This window comes from Myripristis murdjan, chromosome 15 (genome assembly GCF_902150065.1).
Source record: "Myripristis murdjan chromosome 15, fMyrMur1.1, whole genome shotgun sequence".
In the NCBI taxonomy this organism is placed as follows: domain Eukaryota; kingdom Metazoa; phylum Chordata; class Actinopteri; order Holocentriformes; family Holocentridae; genus Myripristis; species Myripristis murdjan.
Window position 1 is genome coordinate 31,764,847 of NC_043994.1, and position 24,324 is coordinate 31,789,170.

General features: G+C 43.9%; 1 protein-coding gene across 4 annotated transcripts in view; it reads right to left on the reverse strand.

The window, feature by feature from the left end:
• rtn4b (reticulon 4b) overlaps positions 1 to 22,972 on the reverse strand; it is a 44,780-nt gene extending 21,808 nt beyond the window's left edge. The window contains exons 1-3 of one of the 4 annotated variants that reach the window (XM_030071235.1): positions 22,105 to 22,972; positions 10,114 to 10,167; positions 7,155 to 9,053 (exon numbers count right to left, since the gene is read on the reverse strand). In XM_030071235.1, coding sequence (XP_029927095.1) covers positions 7,155 to 9,053; positions 10,114 to 10,167; positions 22,105 to 22,687 — 2,536 coding nt within the window. In that variant the 5' untranslated portion in view covers positions 22,688 to 22,972. The remainder of the gene's footprint in view (positions 1 to 7,154; positions 9,054 to 10,113; positions 10,168 to 22,104) is intronic. The other 3 variants (XM_030071236.1, XM_030071237.1, XM_030071238.1) reach the window with 3 other exon arrangements.
• Between the last annotated feature and the right edge of the window lie 1,352 nt (positions 22,973 to 24,324).

Here is a 24,324-nt window from a genome sequence, read left to right on the forward strand (position 1 = left end):
TCCACATTTTAATGTCAGCTGAGTTTAATAAGGTACTCACTTCAATAAGCCCTCCTTAGTTTTGCGTAATGCACCTTTACAAAGCAACAAAAAAGAAGGACACTGGTGACACCAGCAGGTAAATTCAGAAATTCACCAGAAGCTTCTATTTCACCGACTTGATGAGGTGAATGGGAGGCTGGTCAGCTGCCACCTGGACTGGTGGATCAGAAGAATTCACCAGAAACAGACAGAAATTCTCTGCATTTGTTCTGGTGGAAATTTCCAGTTGCTTTCTATATTCAGAGACCCTGAACTAAACTGGACTGCAGTAGAAACGATCAACACCTGAATAATATTTAGTGACGTGGTCGTTAACACGTTTATGGTGCCTTGAAATATATGACATGTCAAAGGACTCACCACTGAGCTTCACACGCCACAGCGGACCAGCACACAGTCATTATTAGTCTGATTTACAAGAACATTTGAGGACTGACTGCTGCCATCAGACCTTTGTGCTCACAAGTTATTTTTGCCCTCTGCTCCTCGTGCACGTACAGAACGTGGCTAAAATGCTGCTCCAAATGACTGGGAAACAATGCAAGAGGCTTTTAAAAGCTGATGAACTGGTTCATGTTGGAGTTTTGAAGTCACTGTTGAAGGATTTGAAGACTGATAACTGAGGCTGTCTTTATTTCAGCCATATCTGATTCTACAGAGTATATTTTTAGAAAGGTGTACATTGCATGTTTGCTTGTTTTGGATTCTTTCTTTTGTCTGAAACTCGGTGTGCTGCAGCGCGTCTCAGTCAGGACTCTGTTGACAAAAGACTTGGGGCTGCCCTGGTATAAAATGAAGCTTAAGAAATACTAACTGACTGCCACCTGTGGCCTCAGATTAGTACTGTGCCACCACGTGGTTTTACATCAGCAGGAAGTGAGTAAGACCAGTAATGGCTGAGTCTGTCCACTAGAGGGCAGCTGTCTCATTTCATTCAGCTCTATGCCTCATGTTCTCCTCTCATGCTGCCAAGTCAGAGGCCTGAGCTATACAAAAAAAAAAAACAAAAAAACAAAAGTCCTTTGTTTTGTACCTTGACACCACCTTCTTTACAAATATGATGGAAAAAGCACGTAAAACTGGATCTAATGCCTTGGAAATTGAGTTCAAGCTTCTGAAACGATAGAAAATCAGACCAAAGCTGCTTAACGGCCATATTTTAGAATCAGAGTTTTCCAGGAACAAGTCCTGGGTTTGAGTCATATTGAGAAATGCAAATGAATGTGTTTTGTAAATGAGGCAGCCGCAGACTGCCAGCTCTGTTTCACAACCAGAGTCAGAAGCTCCAAACACAGAAGTGACTGTCGGCTCGGAGACACTCCACCTCCTGCCTCCATGAAGCAGACTGATGGAGGCTCAGCCGTGAGCTCTCACTCATCCACCTGCTCAGAAATCCACTTTGTGATTTATTAGCACAACAAAATCCCTCTGGATTTAACAAATCCACACACAGAGAGGTTTTCAACACCGAGACATTAATTCTGCAGAGGGGGATAAAACTGGAAATTAGGGAGGTGTTTCCTGCCCAGTGTTTTGTATTCTCCACGGATTAAAGCCAAGGACCCAAATTTATGACATTTATATTTTAGGAATTGAGCTGATCAAACACTTCCATTGTTAGGGTTATGAAGTGAACTCGCTGAATTTGTGGCTGCAGCTGATGATTATTTTCACTGCTGACAGTCATTTTTCAATGAGTTGATGACTCATTTAGTTTATAAAGTGTGAAAAATAAAGCTAAAGTCTGAAGGGAAGGTGATGCCTTCAGGTGTGTTTCTTAGCCTGACCAGCAGCATAAATGATATGAAGAGAGAAGGAAGACAGACTTAGCAGCACCTCAGGATTTAGAAACTGTTTGGCATTTTGACTTGAAACCATTCATTGATCGATTATCAAAATGACATGAGCAGTTCATGTAGTGGTGGATGGACTGATCCATTTAAAGTCTAACCTGGTGGCCTCAGTGGAGTCAGGTTACCTCCACGGCCAAAGAGCCAGTTACATAAACAGGGAAGCACAAAGTTCGTTGTCAGTAACACGGCGACCTCTGGCCGGTCGGACCGTCACCGACAGCGTGACTCTTCACCTGGAGGTTTACCTGCTGAGAGGAGCGACGACTCTTCCTCCAGCTGCTGGGGTCACTACACTGCAAATCACTTCCTGAACAGGTACACTTTGCATAACATAACGTCAGTTTAAAGCAAATGTTGAGTGGATGTTGTCCACAGACTTGCAACAGAAAACAAATGCAACTGCCCCTCCTCTTCCTCGCAAAGTTTCTTTACAATTGAAAAAATAACAAAATTCTTTTAGACCAAAAAAAAAAAAAGAAGAAGAAGAAAGAAAGAAAAAAAAAAGCTGCAAACCAGAGTACAAAGGAGCACAACAAAACAAGAACTGAGAAAATTTTAATCTAGAGGGGCTAAATAACACTCTACATACACTCTGCTGGTCATACATATGTTTCAGTTGTAAATGTATTGGCACTGTCAATTTAATTTTTTTAACCACTGATTCATTTATTTTGTCTTTTTTTCTATTTTTCTGTCTTTCGATGAATTTATATTGCCATATTGTGTCTATGTATTGATATTTGTAATATTTTTTCGTATTAATCATCGGTCTGGTTTGGATATTGTTTTTTTTTTGTTTGTTTGTTTGTGTTTTTTTATAGTAGTGCGCTGTTCTCTGACTTAACTCATCAGTTTTTAAAGTCGTGAAATGCCGGGCTTTTTTTTTTTTTTTTTTTTTTTTTAAATTTTGAATTGTAAAGCATTTGCAGAGTTTGGTTGCAAATGAGTAAAAAAAAAAAAAAAATGGGACCTTTTTGTGAGACTCACTTTTCACGGGTCCATAAAACATGTCAACACTTTTATAGCCTGGATCCTCACAGATACTGAACGATGAATCTCAAGTAAGATCTTCTTGGAGATCTGTCTCTCCAGTGCTGCTGGTTCACCGCTGGCTGGATGTGATTTTGGTGGTTTTACATGTTACGTCATCACAGCTCAACACTTCAGGCAGTCGGGGCAGCAGATGGTACGAGTCAAACAGATTTTCATTTTCAGCTAAAAGGGAGTCACTCCTCAAAACAGGCTTTAAATATTAAATATTGTCACTGAGTGTCCACTAGTGGAGTTTGCATCCACCTGTTTTTATGTGCATTCTGAATCAGCAGCTCAGCCTGCACTGTGCAGAACGGATGAGAAGCTCAAAGTTATGTAGGACTTTTATTCTGAAAGACAACGGGTATAAATGCCCAAAAAACGCATGCTTGGAAAAAATCTGCATCCACTGTTCAAGTAAACTCGGGTAAATTTCAAGTCATGTGGACTTTTCCCAGTTGATGTCCTTGTTCCCTGGCTCCTTTATCATATTCATGCTGTTTTGTTTTTGATGCTATTTGCTTTGATTTAATTTCATTTAACTAATTGGCTGTGATTTATTTTGGCCTGGAAGGGGCTTTCCTCTGACCTCCTTCAGAGATTTCTTCCCCTGTACGTCCCTTTTGCCTTCTGGTTTTATTAGGAGGTTTTTGTTGCGCGCTGTGAGGTTCGTTGTTTGATTGTCTATTAACTGTGAACCTGTGAAGCTGTTTAACTGCGATTAACGGAGCAGTCTGCTAATTTTACACTCTTCACGGGGAAGAGCACACAGCATGTGAGAAAGTTGTGTTAAGCACTCGTGGCTCTTGAGGAAGCTCAGAGAAAAGTGAAAAAATGACTCAAGTGACATCATTTGGGTAAAATGGTGACTGGAGACAACCAGTTTGAATTTATGTGCTCAATTTTCCCATCAGGGATCAATGAAGTATTTCTGCCTCTGATTTCTGTCGGTGTTACTTAGAGCTGCAGATGAGGATATGCTAGTTGCTTGGCATTCTGGGTAAAATAGATTTGTTAAGGTCAAAACTTATTAGAGAACAAAAGGCAGCATTTCTGTGGCTCTGCTGCGTTGATTTTTCTCTCCTTTTCAGTCTCTGGAAAATCCTCCCAGTTTACTGAAGTGCACCAGTACAACGAGAAATCACTCCTTTAAGGGCTGGAAATAAACTTACACCTCATTAGCACGTGCCATGTTGACTCATCAAAACCATAATGTGCCGTTATGAAGGGAAATACCCTAAAACCACCCTAACCCGCCAGCGTGTCTCACCCAGCCGGGAGAGGGGGACAAAAAACAAACATATACATAACACACATTAAAGTCAAAATATTCTTTTATAAAACTCAAATATTTGTATTCAGTTGTCATCAAGTATGTGAAACAAGGAAAATAAAAGGTTTCTATGTTAAACTGATAAATTAAAGATAAATTATGATAAATTAAAGATTAAACCAGCAGGACGGTTGCTGCACTGTTTGTTTAAAGCTGCTGTCAAAAAAGTGAATGTAGAGTTTTTCCAGAAAGATGGAGAGACAGTTTTTTTTTTTATTTCCTTCTGGGAGGGAAAAGTCAAACCTGTCTGCTGTGTGTTTGCTGCATTGGTCTCTCTCGCTGATGTAATTCTGTAGTCTGTGTTATTTTCAAAAGCCAGCATGCAGTTTCTCATTGATTGGTCGGCTCCAAATTGATTGATTTAAAATAATGAATCAGAAAGCAGCCTAAAATATCCGTGTATCGACTCGGGTCATACTGACGTTGGTAAAAATGATCGGTGTCATGTGAACGTCTGCGTCTCGCTGCCTGATGAGACTCTGACAGGCCTGAAGCCTTCAGAGACTCTGAGCAGCATCAACACAGCAACAGGTCGCTGGCAGGGAGAATGCACAGTCACAGCAGCATCAGGAGCCGTGACCAACTCCTCCCACCCGTGTGTGTGTGTGTGTGTGTGTGTGCGTGTTCAGCTCTGCCTTCACACTGCAGCGCTGCATCTCAACTCAAAGAAACAGGAACGCACGCTGAGCATTTTTTGGGACGGAGAAGCCTTTACGGACCTGCCAGTGTCGCAATGCAGGGAGAAGGCTTTAATTAACAGGAGATCCTGTCTCTCTCTCTCTCACACACACACACACACACACACACACACACACACACACACACACACACACACACACACACCCTTGAGGCCTTGCCAGCAAATCCAAAAGAGCAAAGTCCCACTGCTCTAGTTATGATGTCAGCCTGCAAACACTCAGTGGCTGTCTGCTCTGTGTGTGTGTGTGTGTGTGTGTGTGTGTGTGTGTGTGTGTGTGTGTGTTATGGTGCATCAATCTGTTTGTGTGTGTATGTATATTAACAGATCAATATCAGTTTAAATAAAACTGAGTCATCCATTAAAATGAAGACTAAGCTTCGCCGTCCTCAGAGGTGCAGAGCGATCCATCACCGTGTGAACGCTGTGCTGAAGGAGCCAGGCAGCTCCGACCCGGCGCTCGCTCTCTCACACACACACACACACACACACACACACACACACACACACACACACACACACACACACACACGCAGTCTAACAGCCCTTCCTCCTGAGGAACATCATTATGCTGCGTTTTCACCGACTTACACTAACCCACAGGGACAAAACAGACGTATTCCTCACACCAGAGCTTCTGTTGACTGAAACGCAGCGTCTTATGTAACTGTCTGCGTCTGGTGCCGGTGAAAATATTTTTAAATAATAAATTAGTCATTTAGTGGATAAAGTAGGGCTGAACAATACATTGTTATCACTACATTATCTGGGTAAGAAAATGCAAGATAATAATATCTCATCAGGCAACGATATCGACGATATCAAATTTGGGGTTAGGGATTAGCCTGAGACACTGACTGGTCTTTTCTAATCAATAAAATATTCTGTTACATAACTGCATTTTCTACATCCAGTTGGTATTATTTCACTATTTTTTTTTTTTTTTTTTTTTTTTGAAGAATGCTAAATTTTCACTGTTGCTTCACTGTTATTATATTATATTATATATTATTATTATTATTACATATTATATTATATCCAAGTATGAAATTCTCTCCATATCGTGCAGCCCTAGTACAAGTTGTAAAAGAATTCTTAAAGTGTTCAGTGATGTCTTCACATGTTCACAGATTAGGCAAAATAATTGGTAAAGCGGTGAAATCTGTGATCTAACAGTCACTGTGATTAGTTCAACACCCTCTAAAACAGTTAAAGCATTTTCATACTGGCACAGACATCACCGCACGATACAGTTAGCCTCAGGTACATAAAATCTGATGTAATGATCATACAGGGTGTGGCTGAGATTACACAGCCCACAATAATCAAACTGGCTGCCTGCTCAGTCATTACAGGGAGGGGCTGGTGGCCATGGTGTCTGGGGAAGGGAGGGGTGGTTGGGTTTCAGACTGGCATCTCGGGTTATTTCCAGAGCAGAGAGCGACTAAAACAGACAGCAAGGTAATCCAATTCGACAGAGCAAAAATGCTCTCAGGGCAAATAGTGAGAAACGCCTGTGTGTGTTTGTGTGTGTGTGTGTGTGTGTGTGTGTGTGTGTGTGTGTGTGTGTGTGTGTTATAAAGACTGGACAAAGAAAATGCACCAATCGTTTCCTCTCAGAAGCGAAATCACAAGTCTGTTTTCAATTCATCTTTGCTGTTGCACTACTTACTTACTTACATTAGACACGTTAGAAGACGTTTTGTTTTTTTGCCTTCAATAAATTTTAAGTAGAAAGCAAGGACAGCAACATGTTTTAAGAAGATTAAGACAATAACAATAAAAAGTTATGAAAGTTAAAATGTACTTACCACATCTCAAGCTTAAATAAAGCAATGAAATATGTGAGAATACACACAAAACAATGCATCTTTCTACTAAGCGGAAATGCACAAAGCAAGAAAAAAAAAATGGAGCATACAACTACACAAATTAAAGCACACGAAACAAAATGCAATGTTAATTATCAAAGAAAATGCAAAATGAGACAATGCAGGAGGGTGAAGGTGACATCAGGGAGAAATTTCAAGGGTCTAAAGTAAAACGGTGGCGGCTGGTTGGTTGGGAGGGGTTGGGAGGAGATGACCGAGGAGAGCGTGAGGGTGATGATGAAAATTATGCCGATGAACATGGAAGAACCAATGAAAACTGAGGGGGGTGCGGGGGTGGTTTCCATGCCAAGATTAATTTATTTTACCTGCTTCTGAGCTCAGGTTTGGTAGGGGAAGCATTTTGCCGCCCTCTGTGCTCTTCTTGGCCACAGCCTCCTCTGGTTTGCTGACCGGAGAGTGGACGAGCGTCGCCTGGGATGGAGGCTGATCAGCTTCAGGCTTCTCCAGCTCTGCCTTGCCCTTCTGTGGGGAGGACTTGGAGGAGGCCTGGGTGAGGAGGAGGTAGGAGCTCTGGCTTGGTGCTTCTTCTTCTTCAATCTCTGGAGGTGGCACTACTTTTGTCGGAGCTGGAGCTGAAACTGGAGCCTCATCTTTCTTCCCAAAACATACATCATCATCCATGGGGATCTCAGGTGCCTTGGGGGACGCAAACTTGGAGTTATCTAGAGCCTCCAGAAACTCGTCAATCACACCCCTGGGTGGTCTCTCAATGAACTCAAACTCTTCAGAGGAGACTTCAGGTTCGGACACCTCTTCAGCGACTTCTGCTTCCTCCACTTCCATCTTCAGGTCCCTCTTCTCCATTTCCACCTGGAAGCTGGCGGGGTTCTTGGCCATGGCTTCTAGAACTGGGGATAGGGAGTCCGCTGTCGGCGACTCAGAATCTGAATCATCAGCGGGGGTCTTTTTGCTCTGGAAATCAAGCGGCTCAAATTTGCCAGTCATTTTGGGGGAATCGTGACTTGCAAACCAATCTTTCTGCTCGATCTTGACAGGTTCCTCTTCCTTGACTTTGGCCGGGGTGGTTTCCGCTGCCTCTTTAACAAGGTCAAATGCGCCAAAGCCTTTATCATCTTCAACCTTCACCTTCTCGGCCGCTCTCGCCTCGGTCTCTTCGGCCATCTCTTTCAACAGGGACACTTTGGAATCAAAAGCAAACGGGTTGTTAGCAGACAGGTTGATCGGAGGGTTGGGCGACTCCATCATCCTCCGCTCCAGAACAGGGCTCTGCTCCTCAGGGCTTCCCTCGGAAGAACCAGAGTCGATTTTGTCAGGGTTGAGAGGGGAAGACTTCAGGATGTCTGGCAGAGATGGTGGCAGAGCAGAATCCTCCTCCTCCTCTTCCTCATCATCATCATCTTTAAGATTGGATGAGAACTGATTTGCTGACTGCATGAGTGAGTCAGCACCAATCTTGGCAGCCTCAAACATTTTGCCCTCGTTGTAGAAAGATGGCGGACTATCCTGGGAGTCTCCGGTCTGTCCATACTGGACGAGATCTGGAGTGGGACTTTCTGACATTTTGGTGGCCCTGCTGTCAGACTTGGCATCCCCAAAGTGAGAGTAGCCAGCGTCCGCCAGGGGGGAATACCCCTCAAATGGGTTGTTATTCTTCTTGACCTCAAACATCAAGTCATCGTCTTCGTCAGACTGGTTGCCGTGCAGGTCTGGCTCATACCTGGAAGAGCTGACGGGGGCTGTGTCCTTGGAGACGGTATCCATGGAGACCTTGGAGCTGTCTTGAGATGCTAGGAAGGGCGATTCCCAGTGCTCTGTTGGGTTAGAGGAGGCAGGGTGAGACTCAGGGAGCTTCGTCGGGGGGGTCACGGGAGAGGGACCGGTGGAGGACCTGTCTGAGCTAAACAGCCTCTCCTCAGGGGAAAAGGAAACTCCGCTGTCCTCACACGGATTCTGGGGCCCTGGGTCTTTCCCTAAACTCAGGTAAGGACCAGCTAACGGATCTAGGTGGTCTTGCTTATTCTTACTACGGCCCGGTCCAGAGTCTCCCTCTTCACCCTCCCAAGGCATGTCCTTGGAACGAGTTTCAGGGGATTCGGTGGATGCGGAGCCAAATGGTGCAGCTGATGCCGAAGTGGGGGGCTGGTTGGGACTCTCAGTCAGAGAGAGCTCTTCCAGAGAATCAGGAGAGTGAAGAGGGGACAGAGGAGAGATGGGAGCAGGGGAATCACCCTTCTGCCCAAGTGCTTGAGTAGAGAGGGAGGAGGGAGAATGCAATACAGCACATATCAAAGACACACTCCATTCCTTACAGTGCCTACCACACCTGGGTACAACAGTAACTCAATGCATTTTGAATAATGGTACAGGATTAACATCAGCCAAATGCTACCAAAGGCTAGTTGTAGGTGTTTTGTCTATCCTACCAGAAACTTTTGGCAACTTTTTTTTTTATTGCAAGAAGCAATTTAGCAAGTAAAATTAAGTCAACCTCCTGTCAAACTGGATGGTAGATGGAAAAATTCAGTCTCCTGTTCTATCTCTTGTTTACCAGGGGTGGGGAAAAACATGGGGAGAGAGAAGAAAAGGCTAACTAGGTCATTCTCAGGTCATTACCAGTCAAAAATGGCTGGTGACCTGCCAAGATGTTTTGGAAAGTAGACAAACTTCTGAGCCACAGGTACAGTTTGCCAGCATTTGGTTGGTGGTGGTTACAGTTTTTGCCCAGGTTTGGCACTGAGAAATCATGCCCATGTGCCTTCCAAACACAAGCTGTTAAGTGAAGGCAGATAATAATTCCTCTCAGAAATGAAGCAAACTTTCAAAATACTGTCACATTCACCAAGAGGATCTTACTTCAGTCTCAAATGGAATTTTTGTGACTTTCAGTGAAGCATAAATTATGGGCCAATAATAATAAAGAGGCTTGTTCATCAGTGAGGGGAATCATTATCCCTACAAACAGTACTTGTATATTTTTTCAATACAAAGTTAAATTTAATCTACTTTACCACAATCACATGGGAGTCACAATGCAAGACGAACACAAGCAATATGAAATATCAAAATCTTCTCAAAGTGGTTCAAAGTTGCTTTCAAGGTGCACAAAAATCCTACTTAATGCTAAGGGTGACACATATGCAACATGTTACGTGCAATGTTTTTTCTTCGTTTGTTTGTTTGTTTGCTTTTGTTTTGTCCATCACAAGTTAGTGATCTATGAACAAAAGCAGGAATGAGCTACTGAACTTGCAGGACAGAACAGAAAAGGGAGGTTTGGAAAAACAGACAGCAGAGAGAACTTGCCTGTAGGGAATTGCATCAGAGGTTGAGGCTGAGCTTTAGGAGGAGAAGGTGCATCTGTGGAAGACAAAGAGACAGCAGCAGAGAGAGAAAACAGTCAGCGTGGAAGCCCAGAGGAAAGCCCCGACTGCCCCATGAAGCCTGCAGCGACAAGACCAGGACACAACAGACCGGTTCATCACCCATTACAAAGGAATGGGAAATGTGTGTCCCAAAATGAAGACAAAGATCACAACCCTACCATGAGGCGAAACCTTAAGTGGCACCTTGACCTTGTAGCAACCTAACGCTGCATTCCACTCGATTGCAGAAGTCAGAAATTCTCCGCTTTTTGGTCGTAATTACAGCCTGTGTGAGTTTGAGTGGTGCAGCTTGAAAAACCATCTGAAAAACATGGAATCCTGCAGCATTTTGGTCATCAAACGTAAAATAGCCTACATCTCCCCTTGGTACAGTTTAATATTATGCCAAACATATGTGGCAACATTAGCTAGCTAGCATTGAATATTAACTTTAAGATTACATTTCAAAGTTAACTTAATTGCATTTTCTTTGATAATTAATTTTTGATATTAATTAATAATACATTTACTTCTCAGACCTTTTAAGGTTATGCAAACGTCAGATGGATTTTTTAATGTATTTTGGGGATCTGAATTGTGAAAAGTAATTATGTGCAGAATTTACGTTGTACGCTGTCATGTTGGTGTGATGTCAGAAATACAACTAACAAACCTCAAGCCTGAGAAATATTGTCTGAATTCCCAAATTTCAATCCCATCTTTGAATTCCAACTTCAGCTGTATTTTTCCTGACAAGACATCAAACTTTCTTACTTCTCTGTGACGCAGCCTGAAGCTTATGTAGGTAACTTTGTAAACTCATATGGCCTAATGTATCTACAACAAAATGAGACACATTTCTTGAGTATCTTGTTGAATATGTGCAGAAAGAAGTGCTTTATCACTGAAGGAGAGTTACTTTGACGGAGCAGGTATGCCGCTCAACCCAGAGCTGCCAGATTTGTGCCCGCTGAGGATCAATACTTTTGTTTGTCTTCATCAGTAACAAGTGAGAAATTTTTCCAAATGTCAGATTTGCCTTGCTTTGCTTTTGGATAGTAATATCCTGCTCTGATCTTCTTTTCAACTTCATTTGTTGACTCCATCTTTCTGATTGGTTTTGCTAGCTAAATCCAAGGAGTTTATCCTGCAGGATATTTGTTGACCACCTGCAGCAAAGTTAAAACCACCAGCTCCCAACGCAGTCCTCTAATTTAGCCCCTCCTCCGAGTCCCTCCCACCCTCATGCGCGCTCGTGTGTGTGGCTTCAATGTCGATGCAATAGGAGAACAAGAGGTTGTGAGCCGTCTCCTTTCTCTTACTCTGTAGCTAAGATAACCTAACGTGCCGGAGCTACACTAAGCTAAGTTAGTTTTTTTTTGGGTAGAGAACTGAGCGTGCACGAAATCAGTGCATGAGAAATGACTGGCACTGGGGTGGTGACGCTTCCTTGAGGGGACTGTATATTTGATTTTATCAAATGAGATTACAGCCTCTTTATTTTGGCTCAGACCCTCAAGCGGAGAATGGTAATTTGTCCGAATTGTGAAGAAAAAAATTAGCTACACAAGCTTTAAGAATAATTCATAAGCAATTTGAAAAAGTTTTCTCCACATTACTTAATCAACAAGTTGTCTCACGTATGTGCAGGTTTGTTCATGGTTCAAGGTTTCATTTGGCAGCAGGGAAAAGACAGAACAGGTCAGGCAAGGAATCAAAGCAACATCAGTGCTGTAGCATGTAGCGTGATGCAACAGACAGTTAAAAACGTGAGACTCTTTACAGACAGTGTGACTGTGGAGAAAAATAAACGGGATTTAAAGCACACAAAGAGCCACGGCTCTCAGAGATGCCACACACAAGAATGGCAAGCTTTCACCTTTGATCAGGAGGAATGAAACGGGGATTATGTTTAGTGGCGTGTAATCCTTGACAGAAGTGCTGCAAGAGCGCAAACCAATGCAACTGTACAGTATCGAACATACAGACCCGCTAAGACACGCCGACACACCAAGTCTCTTGTCATAAAACAGGAAATCTACAGCGTCTGCACAGCAGAATTACATTTAAAATAATCTTTAAGTGGCAAACATCTGTCAACCTGCAAAAAGGGATCTTGTGCAACTACATAACTAAGTTTGACAACACCACAGTCTGATACGTGCATATTAAATCCAAAATTTTACCAGTGATGCTTCCACAGAGAAGACACTTAATTTCATTGCATAACAGAGCAAGTTCAACCTGTTTGCACTGTGTTGGCTTGCAGAAGCAAATTAGACAAAGTAAAATTAAGTGGGACATGCTGGAAAGAAGAACGCTGAACATATTTGCCTATTTCCGGCTAAATCAGTTTGCTAAATCAGTTTAATTCTATTGCGCTGGCAGGGAAGTGTGACTCGAAAATAAAACAGATGCCTAAAATTTGGAGAAGTGGGTTTGCAACTGTGTGGGACTGAGGTACTGTACGAACCTTTGTTTAATAAGAGGTAAAATAAAAATAAATCTAATCAGGAATATATGCTGTTTTAATGCAGATTATGAAAATTACAACATGCACTAAGCTTTTTCTCTAAACCCAATCCTATTATCACGAGTCTGGCTTCAGCTAAAAGACCCAACATGCACTGTGTCAGGCTCCATCAAAGGTATGTGAGTGTGAATGACAAAAATCAAGCAAATCAAGTTGCAAATATTAAAAAAAAAATAATAAATAAAAAAAAAATCAGGAGGCATTTGTGTTTGTAACATATCAGCTTGATTATCAAATTGATTGGTGAAATGTGCATCAAGAGCTTAGGCAGAATTAGTCTACATTACAATAAAAATCTCCACCTTTGCCGCCACGCTAATCTGATAATGATTAGATTGGGTCCAATGATTATTCAGATTAGGCCGTTTTCTGTCGGGTTACCTCTGCTGTTGAGGTTCCAGCGTTGAAGAACACCTAGGATCAAACCAGCAACACACACTCAACATCAGACTGCAGCAGACACTTTCATTCAAACTGACAAGAGTCTATAAAGGTGCTGTCAGGTTCAGGCTGTCAGAATATTAAGTTTGAAAAGTGAACAAGCAACATAGAACTAAGGGTGTTTGATACCAGTTATTTGAAATAATTTGTGCAACTTCTAGTCCAGTTTCAAAAAAATCCTAAACAGCTGAAAGGGGAAAACAAAACTCAAACTAGACTGTTTGGCAGGTTTAAATCTGCTGCACTGAACCTTCATTTGGGGGCGTGGTGGACCCGGGAGGCCCTAAAGCTCCAATTTACTCTGCAGGGTCAGCGGCGAGCAGTCCATCTGTCCCACCGAGGCTGGACACACACGACACACACAGCGGGACCCGGGCCGTCCTCGACTAATGTAACCAGATTAGACTGAGCATCACATGGCAGCTCTCCTCAGATCACACAGCGCTCAGACTGAGGCAGGCAACAAGTGGGAATCAGAGCAGGGAAGGAATGTTTTGTCCTCTGGTTACATTCACAGGCCCGATTTGAAAAATTCAGAAGCCACTTTCACTTTTTTGTCAAACAAAGCAGATAAAAGCAGGTAAATCCCAAGTAAACCCCAGTATGTGTCTTGAGGCTGTCAAAATGAATTCAAATGTTAAAATTTCAGTCAAATGTCAAAAAAATAAAAATAAAAACTAATTCAGACCCCAATTTGTCTGTCAAGTGACTGATATTTTTTTAATTGAATTGTCTATTGTACTACAACTGCCTGTTATCAGTTTTCTCAAATTTCTCAGCCTGATAAAAGCTGGAGTACATTTGTTTGACATTAAAATACCTAAAGACGGTATATTACATAATATCAGTCTGTGTTCATCCCTTTGCCTGAAGCTGGTAGGATGTGTGATGGGCGAGGCCGGCAGTGAGCTGGGTGTGGCTATCAAGTTGATGCAGGAAGTGACAACAACAACAGAGGGAAGCAGGAAGAAAAGCAAAACCAAATGTTCCAAAACACGAGCAACAAGAGAGTCCGATCAGCCTCAGGACTGACGACACCATCGACACCATCGACACCATCGACATGACGGCCGGGCGGCGGTGCAGGAACCTGGACTAACGGCTGTGCTCGATGTAGAGCCTGTTTGCCTGTTTTTTACCTCGGCGAGAGCAGCAAACTCCTGAAACTAAGCAGAACCTGTCAGCTGGTTTACAAATCAGGTGACAGCTCCGTCACATAAGTCATGTTTTAGTTCACAATATTCTAAAAAAATGTGTTTTATCAACAAACTTCTCAGATAAAAGTCCAACTTTGGTAAGGCGCATCGCATTTAGGATGGTGCTTTTCCAAATAAAATCGCCTTGTTCCATCTTGTCAGCCGTGTGCTATGTCCAGCAGCCTCGCCACCGTGTCCAAGACAGGCCAGGCTTGCAGCTGACAAAGTCATTCCTTCAGTCTGGTATCTAAAACCTCATTTTGTAGAGAACTGAGAACATCACAAGTGTCATATATGCCGCTGAAAAAAATAGCTACAGTGACAAAGATATTAATTTCACCTATCCAGTGGCGGGCAAAACCTGAGCATCCATCCAACTGAGCGCTTAACATGAGACGGCGAGCCGAGCGGAGGGTGAAGGGTTAAGGCCGGCTGACCTGCCTGTGCAACCTGAGGCCGAGGCGTCGAATTTACACACTTGGGCTTTCAGTCTAAATCATGCATACCACTGCTCAAAATGTTGGCTTCTACAGCTCCTGGACAGAAGTGGAATGGATGGATAACAAATCAGATTCTGTAAATGCTCTGGTACTGAGAGAACTCTGAAACTTGAAAAGGTTTTTTTATTGTATTTGTTCACAGCAGCCAGGAAATGACTCTTACATTTCAGGCATTCCTGTCCAGACCGACTCACTGTGACCAGCACAGGAAAATAAGCTTCACGTCCTCGATCTCAATGTTACAAGCAGCCGGCAGAAGGAGTCAGAGGTTAAATCCACACGGCTCAAACTTATGGATGTTTTTTTTTGTACTAGCTGAAATTTGGTGAGAATGTTTGCTGCGTTTAAAGTCATCGTGTTGTGTAGGAGGCCCTCACTGGCTCATATCAGCATGAGGAGCTTGGAGACGGGGCTACAGTCCTGATAATGTGATCTGCGCTGTGTGTCGGGGGAGTCAGACAGGAGGCATAAAAACAGATTTATATCAGTGACTCTGCTTATGACAAACTGCACACTAGGTCTTCCTTTTCTCTGCTCATATCTTTATCAAATTAATACTTTGGGCTATCTTGGCTGCTGGTCAAACTAAGGAAGACATCTGAAGAAAGCACTTTGTGTTCTGATCACTTCCCGTCAGACTTTGGCCTTATTTTACTTCCACTCAGTGTCCATTTCATCAGCTCCACCTGCACAATCTAATCCAGTCCAGTCCAACTGTTGTGTCATGACGTTTTCTTGTTGTCACAGTAATAGAGGTGTTCATTTACTTCTATGTTTGGCATTGAGCTCATAGTTAGCGCTGCTGCTGGACTGGACTGCATTTTACTGACAGCTGTTTCCACTATTCTGTCCCACCTCATGTATATAAACAGGAAGGACAAAAAATGAGAAACACCTCTCAGTATAATGCAGTCCAGCAGCAGACCTCTGCAAACTACAACCTCAGTAATAAACACAGAATTAAAGTGACACATTCTGCACAATGTCAACACAAACTGAACATTATTAACTTTGTTAAAAGGTAGAAGTTATGGCATAGCTGCTGAGCTGAACTGCATCAGACTGGACAGCTGGACCTAATAAAGTGGCCACTCAGTGCACTGTACCCTTCAATTGATTAATCGACAGCATAACAGATTAATTGACAAAAATAATAGTATGTTGCAGACTGCAGCCCCGTCGCCTTGTTCTACCAGCTGAACAACACCTGTCGAAGCTCTCTGACCCTGTGAGAGCTCTGTCTCCTTGGACTATAACTGGCTTGACACTGATACACAACCTCAGGCTGATGTTTCAGCTGCAGGCTACCTCGTAAAAAAACCCATGCCTGCCTGCACTGTAAAAAAGGCTCCCAAAATGAAGTCTGGTGGCCCCTAGGGGTCTTTGAGTGGGTCCCAGAAGTATATACTGTATATTAATGTGTGTAAATCCAGTATGCTGATATTTTCCAGCTCTTTTGGCCGACTGCTGATAAATGCACATATTTTTCCATCTAATTGCAGAGAACATCAAGGCTCTCCTGTAGTGGTGGAATTAACATTTTATTATGCTTACTCTTATTGTGAAGGACCCACTGGCAGATGCAGACATAAGAAAACTAATTCCACGTACGTTATGGAAAACAAGCCATATTTTTATACGCAAAACAACAAAACTGGATTAATCCTGCTGAAACGGGCTTGGATGAAGCTCTCTGAGACAATGCTGACAGACGCAACCAGGAAGCATCTGATCTAATTCACTTAATCATATCAGCAGAAATTTTTGCTTCAGGCTGACACCGATATTTCGTTTTAAAGCTGATATCAACCGATATTGATGATGTGCTGATAAAATCGTGCCGATAAAATGCAAATGGGTTCAACAAAGGCATCTTAGCTTTGAATATTCCACTTAGTATCATCACATATATGAATATATGAAAAAAAAAAAAAAAACTTTAAAGCTACTTTCAAAGGCCAAGTAAGTAAGTTCAGTAAAATTCCAGCAAATAGTTCTTCTACCCGAGCAGGATATTTTGGTCTTTCTTTTGGAAATGAGACTGTATGAAACTGTCTGCTTTGATAAGTGATGTCACTGTTGTCTCTCCTACAAGATAAAGTTATGTAACCCTGAATTTAATCACATTTTACAAAAAAACTCTTCTGTAATTCCAGGTTTGTAGAATAAAAATGCCAAAACATTATGAGAAAGACAAACTCTGACTATTTTTGTTCTGAGAGTTTGAGGTGTAAGGTTAGGAGTTTAGAGAGGCAGAGCACTGTTAATTAGATACGCTCCCTGAGGAGGAGACGAGTTAAGTCTGGGTTTTGTGGGGCATGAAGCCACACAGTCTTACTGTGGTTAAGGCTGACTGTTCGGTTTAAGATCATCCGTCTAAAGCCTGTGGATCGTTGCATTATTTGCCCTTGAGTCATCCCTTGCCATCGTGAGAAAACCTTTGTAATACGAAATAAAAGTCTGAAATGCAGGACTGGACTTTAATGGACACGTTGAGGCCGAGGTGACCTGGCAGATGTGAACTGGCAGCTACAGGCTCTGAGACTCTGAGCAGAAAACCCAAAGAGCAGACTGCCTGGGCTTTGATTTGATTTTGATTGGACTCTCCTGCCGACAGAGAGAGAAACTGACCTCCAGCTCCCGTAATGAAGCAGTAAAACCAAACCAGTTCTGCTTGTTAGCTGGGTGTCTTCCCGGTACGTTCTGCTGTGAGCGACCTGCGTGAAGCTCCGGGTTCGTTCAGTTCAGAAAGAGAAGCTGAGCTGCCGTGGGGCTCACACTCGTCCACGTTGCCTCAGCCGGATAATGAAAGACAGGTTTCGGCATGGAAATGTGGAAACACATCCAGAATTTCACAATATTAAAAGAAAAGGGGGTTGTCAAAGTTAGTGTGGAAACAAGTCTGCTTCTTCAAGCATTTGCATGAAATATTCTGTTAAAAATTCTCTTGAATATGGTCTTGCAGAGAGAGAACAGCAGGTATTTCAGCATTCAGCCCTGTCTCGAATGTCTGCTGGAGTTTTGTTCAGGACATTCCAGCACATCGCTCTGCCTGTTAGTCACTTTCACACACTGGATACTTTCAACTTTTAAACCCCTTTTTTGAGAGGAAAAAACAAATATGGACAATCTGAATCAACCATCTGCTTCCCTAAACAGAATCAAACCCACACTGAACTGATTTGTGTGTTAATTCTTAAAACCTACATGATACCTGTATGTTCGGTTGGATACAAAAGGAGAAAATAGATTTTCACATCGTGTTTCAGAGTTCACTAAACTTTGGGTGTGGCTTTAAGTCAGTTTGGTCACCACAAAGTGGTTGGCCAGCAGTGACAAGATGTCACCCAGGCTGTTTGTCAAAGCCCTGCTGTAGTGACGCACGGGTCTGGAGGAGCGCGGCTTGGGCGGATCTGGACGGAGGAAACAGATTATTATTGGGTTGGCTGGTGCAAGACAACACTCAATCTACTGTACTGGAGTTAGAGATTAAATTCCAAAGAAATTAACATAATAGATTTCTTATTCTGCCAGCAACTGTATTTGTGGTGCACCATTACTATTTCCTCCAAAACATGAACCATGGGCGTGAGGTGCACGAGTCCAGCAGAGAAACCAAACAACCAACGGCAGGCTGTGTGTTGTGTGTCCCTCAGGTAGCAGGTGGGCGCGTTTGGAAATGAGAAAGTGAGCCAGGTGGGTCAGATGGGCACTCCACATGGGACAGGAGGTAATGGGCTTAAAAATTTTAAAAACTGACTTGTGCATCACTACTTTTCTGTTGGCTGCTTAATGTATCAGTCAAATTGATGATTTTATTTATATTTGTACATGTGAAAAAATTAGTGGTGGAGGAAAAAAACAACTGATTCACGTAAGTATAGTGAATCGATTCAAAGTAAAGTCACGGGCACTAAATATCGCTGCAAAGTTCGGCTAAATTTTGGCAAGGGGAATAACTGGCATGTCTGTTTCCAGCGGGTCCCTTGACCTCTGACCTTCAGATGTGTGAATGAAAATGGGTTCTCTGGGCAGCCACGGCTCTCCCCTTTGCAGACACGCCCACCTTCTGCTAATCCCATGCAGTTTGGGCCACAAACCAAAAAAAAAAAAAAAAAATGCAATAAATCCTAATACTGACTTCACAGTACTTATAGCAGTTTATATCAAATCGGTAGCCAAGTATCGTGATCGTATCGAGTCAGGGGATGAGCCTATCATCCCAGCACTAAGATTCAGTTCCAGCTCGTAGCTAGCCGCCATGTTACATGTTGTCACAGCAACGGTGAAACACGCCCTTTTTCTTCTGGCTTTGACATGATGCCGGGTCCCGACTACAGCCAGTGTTGTATCGTATGTATTTTTTTTTTCATGAAAGCTCATCCTCCTCGCTCGCTTATGCAAAACGAGAGTTTGACCTAAAAATCAGCATCAAAACTCAGAGGATCCAGAGCAATTTCAGAATAAACATGTGTCTCACTGCAGACCAGATGCTTTCCTCTACTGCAACTTCCTGATTCACTGATCCACTTCCTGAATCAGGCTTACAGGGCGGCTCAATTTTTACATTTAAAAAAAAATCGCCCAGTACAGTTTCAAGGCCTAAAAATCAGCCTTGCTGTGACACATCAGACCAGGAGTGACAGGTAACATCATTTCCAGCACAAAAAGTGTTGAAACTGAAAGCAGATTAGCAGATTAGCTGAGCAGAGGGACCGAGCGGGCGGCTGGACGGGCAGAGCCTGCTGCTGTGTTGGCAGTGTGGGAGAAAAAACATAAATCACTGCGAGAAGCCTGTTGTTTCTGCAACTCTGCTGCACTTAACCTCACTCATCTGTGGCTTTCACCAGGACACGGACACACACACACACACACACACACAGAGCTTAAACCAACATGCCTGTGTGTCTGACATCTCCCCTCTCCATCTAATCCACCTGACCAATTTACCAGCTCGTCACAAACGCAGAGTGACGGATGTAGGCGACCCAAAAATCCGATCCAGACGACGATTAGCCAGCCTGTCAGTAACCGGGCCGATCCAGGACACAGAGAGGTTAAACCCACCAAACTCAGTCTAACTGCTTCTTAGGCTGACCTCAATATTCATCATGTGAAGCCTGGGGCTGCAAACGATGACTCTTTTCACTGCTGATTAATCTACCAACTGTTTTTTTAAGAATTAGCAAAGTGTGGAAAATAGAGCCAAAGTCTCATGGAAAGTGATCAGTGATCTCTTCAAATGTCTTCTTTAGTTTGACCAGCCACCAAAGAATGACTGATAAATGACAAATGGTTAGGCCTACTTGATAAATGACTAAAATGACTTCATAAATGATTTGTCTGTTGACCAAATAATTGATTAATCAGCACTCGTGGAGTAATACCACGTCATCGCAGGTGGTATCAGACTGGTTTAAGCTGAATGACGATAGGGACTTTTAAAGGGGGATTGACCTGAATTAATGCCTTTGTGAATATTCAGTTGATGTTTGTTTTGTTTGTTTAAATCGGTGGTTGTTGTTGCTTCACACCGATCACCAACTGGAAGTCGTGCATTATCCGCCTTCTTATTTACCACTACATCACTGTCTCTGCCAAACCCTGCCCCACCCTGCCTCTCCTCCCTCCCCGCTCCTGAACGCCTCACATGTCTGGGGAAACCATCAAGGCCTGTTTACCAGCTCCTCATACACAACAACACGTTGGACACAGCAAATTCTGCAACTTGATCAAGCCAGCAGCACGACAACAGTCCCTAAATCTCCAGGTTAGAGCTTCACAAGGCCAAAGCTGGACCTCAAAGGCAGCAGAAACAGGCTCACAGGCCTCAGGATGAATAATCTGCAGATTTGGGAGGGGAGGGGACGGGGAGGGGACGGGGTAAAGTCTGAAGCCAGATCTCGGTCAGAATAAATAAATAATTAAAATAAAACCTCGATTTTGACGTTTCAAAGTGACCGTACTATCCCGAGGGAAAGCAGCCGACAGGGAGTGGACGCAGAGCAGATTCCTTTGTTGTGACTAATCTGCGGGTTACAGCGTCGGTACACGGCGTTACCGTGCTAACATCCCTGCGTCCATTATCGGACAGACTCATGGCTTACGTGTTGTCCTTTTTTCCCTTCCTTTTTCCCCGATGACACAACCCCCTTACATACACACACAGTCACTTCACAGCATTTGAATCCGACTTATGAATGGGCATATTATTTTACAAAACACGTCGTTCACACAGCCACCCCTGCTTACCAAGAGCAGGCAGACTTAACGCCTAGCGCAGGACGATTCCTTGTATTTTGTCCGGCTGCTGAGCTTTGTATTCATGGGTAATGATCTAGCCGATATGCACCATTCCCTTCTTTCAGTAGATCATTTGTTGGTTGCGGTGAAGCTTGCAAAATACCAGCAAATCGCTTGTCCGATAAAGGAACCCGCGCCATCAGCTGCGGTTAGCAACCGCGGCCACGCAGCGGGGAGAGGCAGAGCAGATGGGCGCTGCTCAGCCTGACACAATAATGCCACCCATACGAGCTGAATTACATGCACATTACCAGGAAAATGTCATAATAAATACATGGCCGAGATATTTCAGGATTCCCTTTGTCAATGAATCGCTTGGAAAATCACATTAGTTCAGTTGTGCCAGTGAACATCAAGCTTCCTGTCATTTATTCGTCAAAAACAGGTGGGCCGCATCTCGTCTCCAGCAGAAAGCCGAGCTAACCTGCTAGCTTACATCCTGGCTAGGGGCTACTCAAATACAACAAGCACGGCGTCGTTTTCCAAGTCAAATATGTTCAGTTAGTCACAGATGAGCACTTTTCCTGCACAGATTACAATAAAAAATGTAAAACAGCTTGTCAGCATAAGGATGAAAAAGCCCATCCTCCCCCCTCAGGCTAGCAGCATCAGCCCGGCTAACCGGCTAACCTGACAGAGGTGCGACTGAGCAAATTCTAGCCAGCGTGACAAAATGTCCATGTAAACATCATTTCACACATTTAAATTGACACATTATATTAAATGAAGAAATAAAAGCATCCCCTACTAGTTGTGACTCGTGAGTGTTCACGCCTGGACTCGCATATGATGCCAGCCCAGATGTACGGAGCTGGAAACCCGAAGAACAGAATGAAGCTCCCGGTTCAGCCTCGATGTTTTAATGTAAAGTTGAATTTGGGAACCAGCCTGAACACATCCTCCCAGCTATCTATCTCTATCTGTCGTTATTTCAGGTTCCGGTGTGTCTGGATACTCACAAGATGCTGGAGCCGGTGCTTCCTCTGCTGCCTCTGCGGGGGCTGCCGCTGCTGCTGTCCGGGGTTCAGCCGGTGGGAGGGCGCCGGGTTCCGGCTGGTGTACAACCTCTGGCTCTGGTGCGAGCTTTGTACTCTCCGGTTCGGCTTTGGGGGCGAAGGCAACGGGAGGCTCTGCTGCGTGTGGTGGGGTGTCTGGGCGAACCAAAGTGGAGGTGGTGGAGTCTGGAATCGCCTCCCCTTTTGTCAGCCAGCTCGCCGGGGCATCCTCCTCCTCCTCCTCCTCCTCCTCCACGTCTCCTGCCGCTGGCGCCGCCTCGGGCTCCGGTTCGAGGACCGTTTCTGGTTCTTGTGGCGGGGTGAAGGAAGCCTCTGTGACCTCGCTTGGCGCGCTGTCCTCGGCCAGGTGTCTCTCGATGGCGTCCTGCGCCCCGCCGACCAAGTCCACGATGTCGTCCACGTTGAAGGGGTCTAGTTTCGGTCGGTCCGGTTCGCCCAGCCCGGTGTCCGGGTCCGCCAGGCTGATCAGCTCCTCGCCAAACGAAGGAGTGGTGGAAGAGACGAGCTGCTCCTCGCTGTCTGCCATCTTTTTTTGTTTTTTGTTTTTCTAACTGACTCCCAAGGGGGGAAAAACTTTCCAAACCAACTAATTTTCCGCTACACCTTGATCACAAAACTCCACCGACGAAAAGCTGCTAAAAAGTCGCGAACCCCCCGGGAAAGTCAACTTCAGACAACGGACAAAAGTTGGAGAAGTGCGCCGCTAACGCGCTGCCACGGATCGGACCCGAGTCCCGCTGAGGCACCACGATGTTGAACAGGAGAAGGGGAACTCCGCTGGCCAATCACCTGCCGAGAGGCACCTGAGCGATGCCCGCTGTGACCAATCAGCACGCGTCAAGGCCGTCAGCCCCGCCCCGCGGAACAGAACAGAGGGAAGAGCGTCCACACCCCCTCTCTGCAAGCTTCCCCTACCGCAGAGTTGACCAGAGTTTTAGGAGGAGCTCAGAGTTTGATGACTCCTCTGCTCTGACATAACTCGCAGTTCAGTGTGTGAGCAGCGAAATTACATAAATCTAACCACCTCTTTTTTTGTTCTCCTGCACTAACTCCTCCTACAGCCACAGGCTAGTAAAGCCTGCTATCCAACTCAGAGAACCCCATTCATTGCCACTTTTTTAACTGTGTGCGGGCCCTAGAGGGCCGTGGGCCCTTAGGATTGTCATCATCTTTCCCTCTTATACAACGGCACTGGGTAAAAGTACCTTTGGACACACTAATTAAGTTTTAACAAAAGTCATCCCATCCACATAAACCTTTACTTTAACATACAAAAGACAAAAAAACACTCATGAAAGAGATTTTTTAGAGTGTGCACATCACACAGATATCTAATCTAAACTGTGTCTCGCCTTAAATCTCAGTCTTTCTACATAGAGAGCATTACCAGTTCTCTGAGGCACAGTTCGAAAGAAGTCACACAAAGAAGTCTGATCTCTACAGCTGTATGTTAGCATCAGTTTCCAAAACACTTTTAAAAACATCCTCAAATGTCACAGGGCTATTAAACTTTGTGAAAATCACAATGTGCAACAGGTTCAGTGCCCTGCTCAAGGGCACCTCATTATTGAGCGCTGAGGCAGACGCTGTTTACCTGCAAACTTTCAATCACAAGCCTGCTTCTCTCAGCTGGAGTCCACTTAAAGAGATTAGAGCTGCCAAGTTTAGTTTCTTATCTCAAGTCTCTTTTTAAAACTCATTTTTTTTATTTTAACTGACCATGATTATATTCTCCTGTTACCATTTGTGTTGTTTTTCCATTGCAAAGCACTCTGAGAGCTGATTAAGAAGGGTATTTTAGCAGTAAAGTTTATTATAGTGATTATTATTGAGGCGGATATGGTGAACTCCACATGCACAGTGTCTAACTTTATTTTCTGTGTTTCTCTTCTCACCGCCGGGACAAAAAATAAATCTGAGCAGACTGGCTGCTTTATTTTAAAACCTTCATTTTTTTCCAGGACAAGAATCTGCTGAGCACACAGGCTGCGTGTTTTTCAGCTTCACATCCACACACTTACACACACACACACACACACACTGACTCACACCCCCCGTGGAGATGAAGTGCCTTGCTGGAGGGCACGCCGGACTGGAAATGGGCTCAGTCGCCTACACCCCGGCTTTATATCTGCTCTGTGTCACAGCAGGGATGGAAAAAAA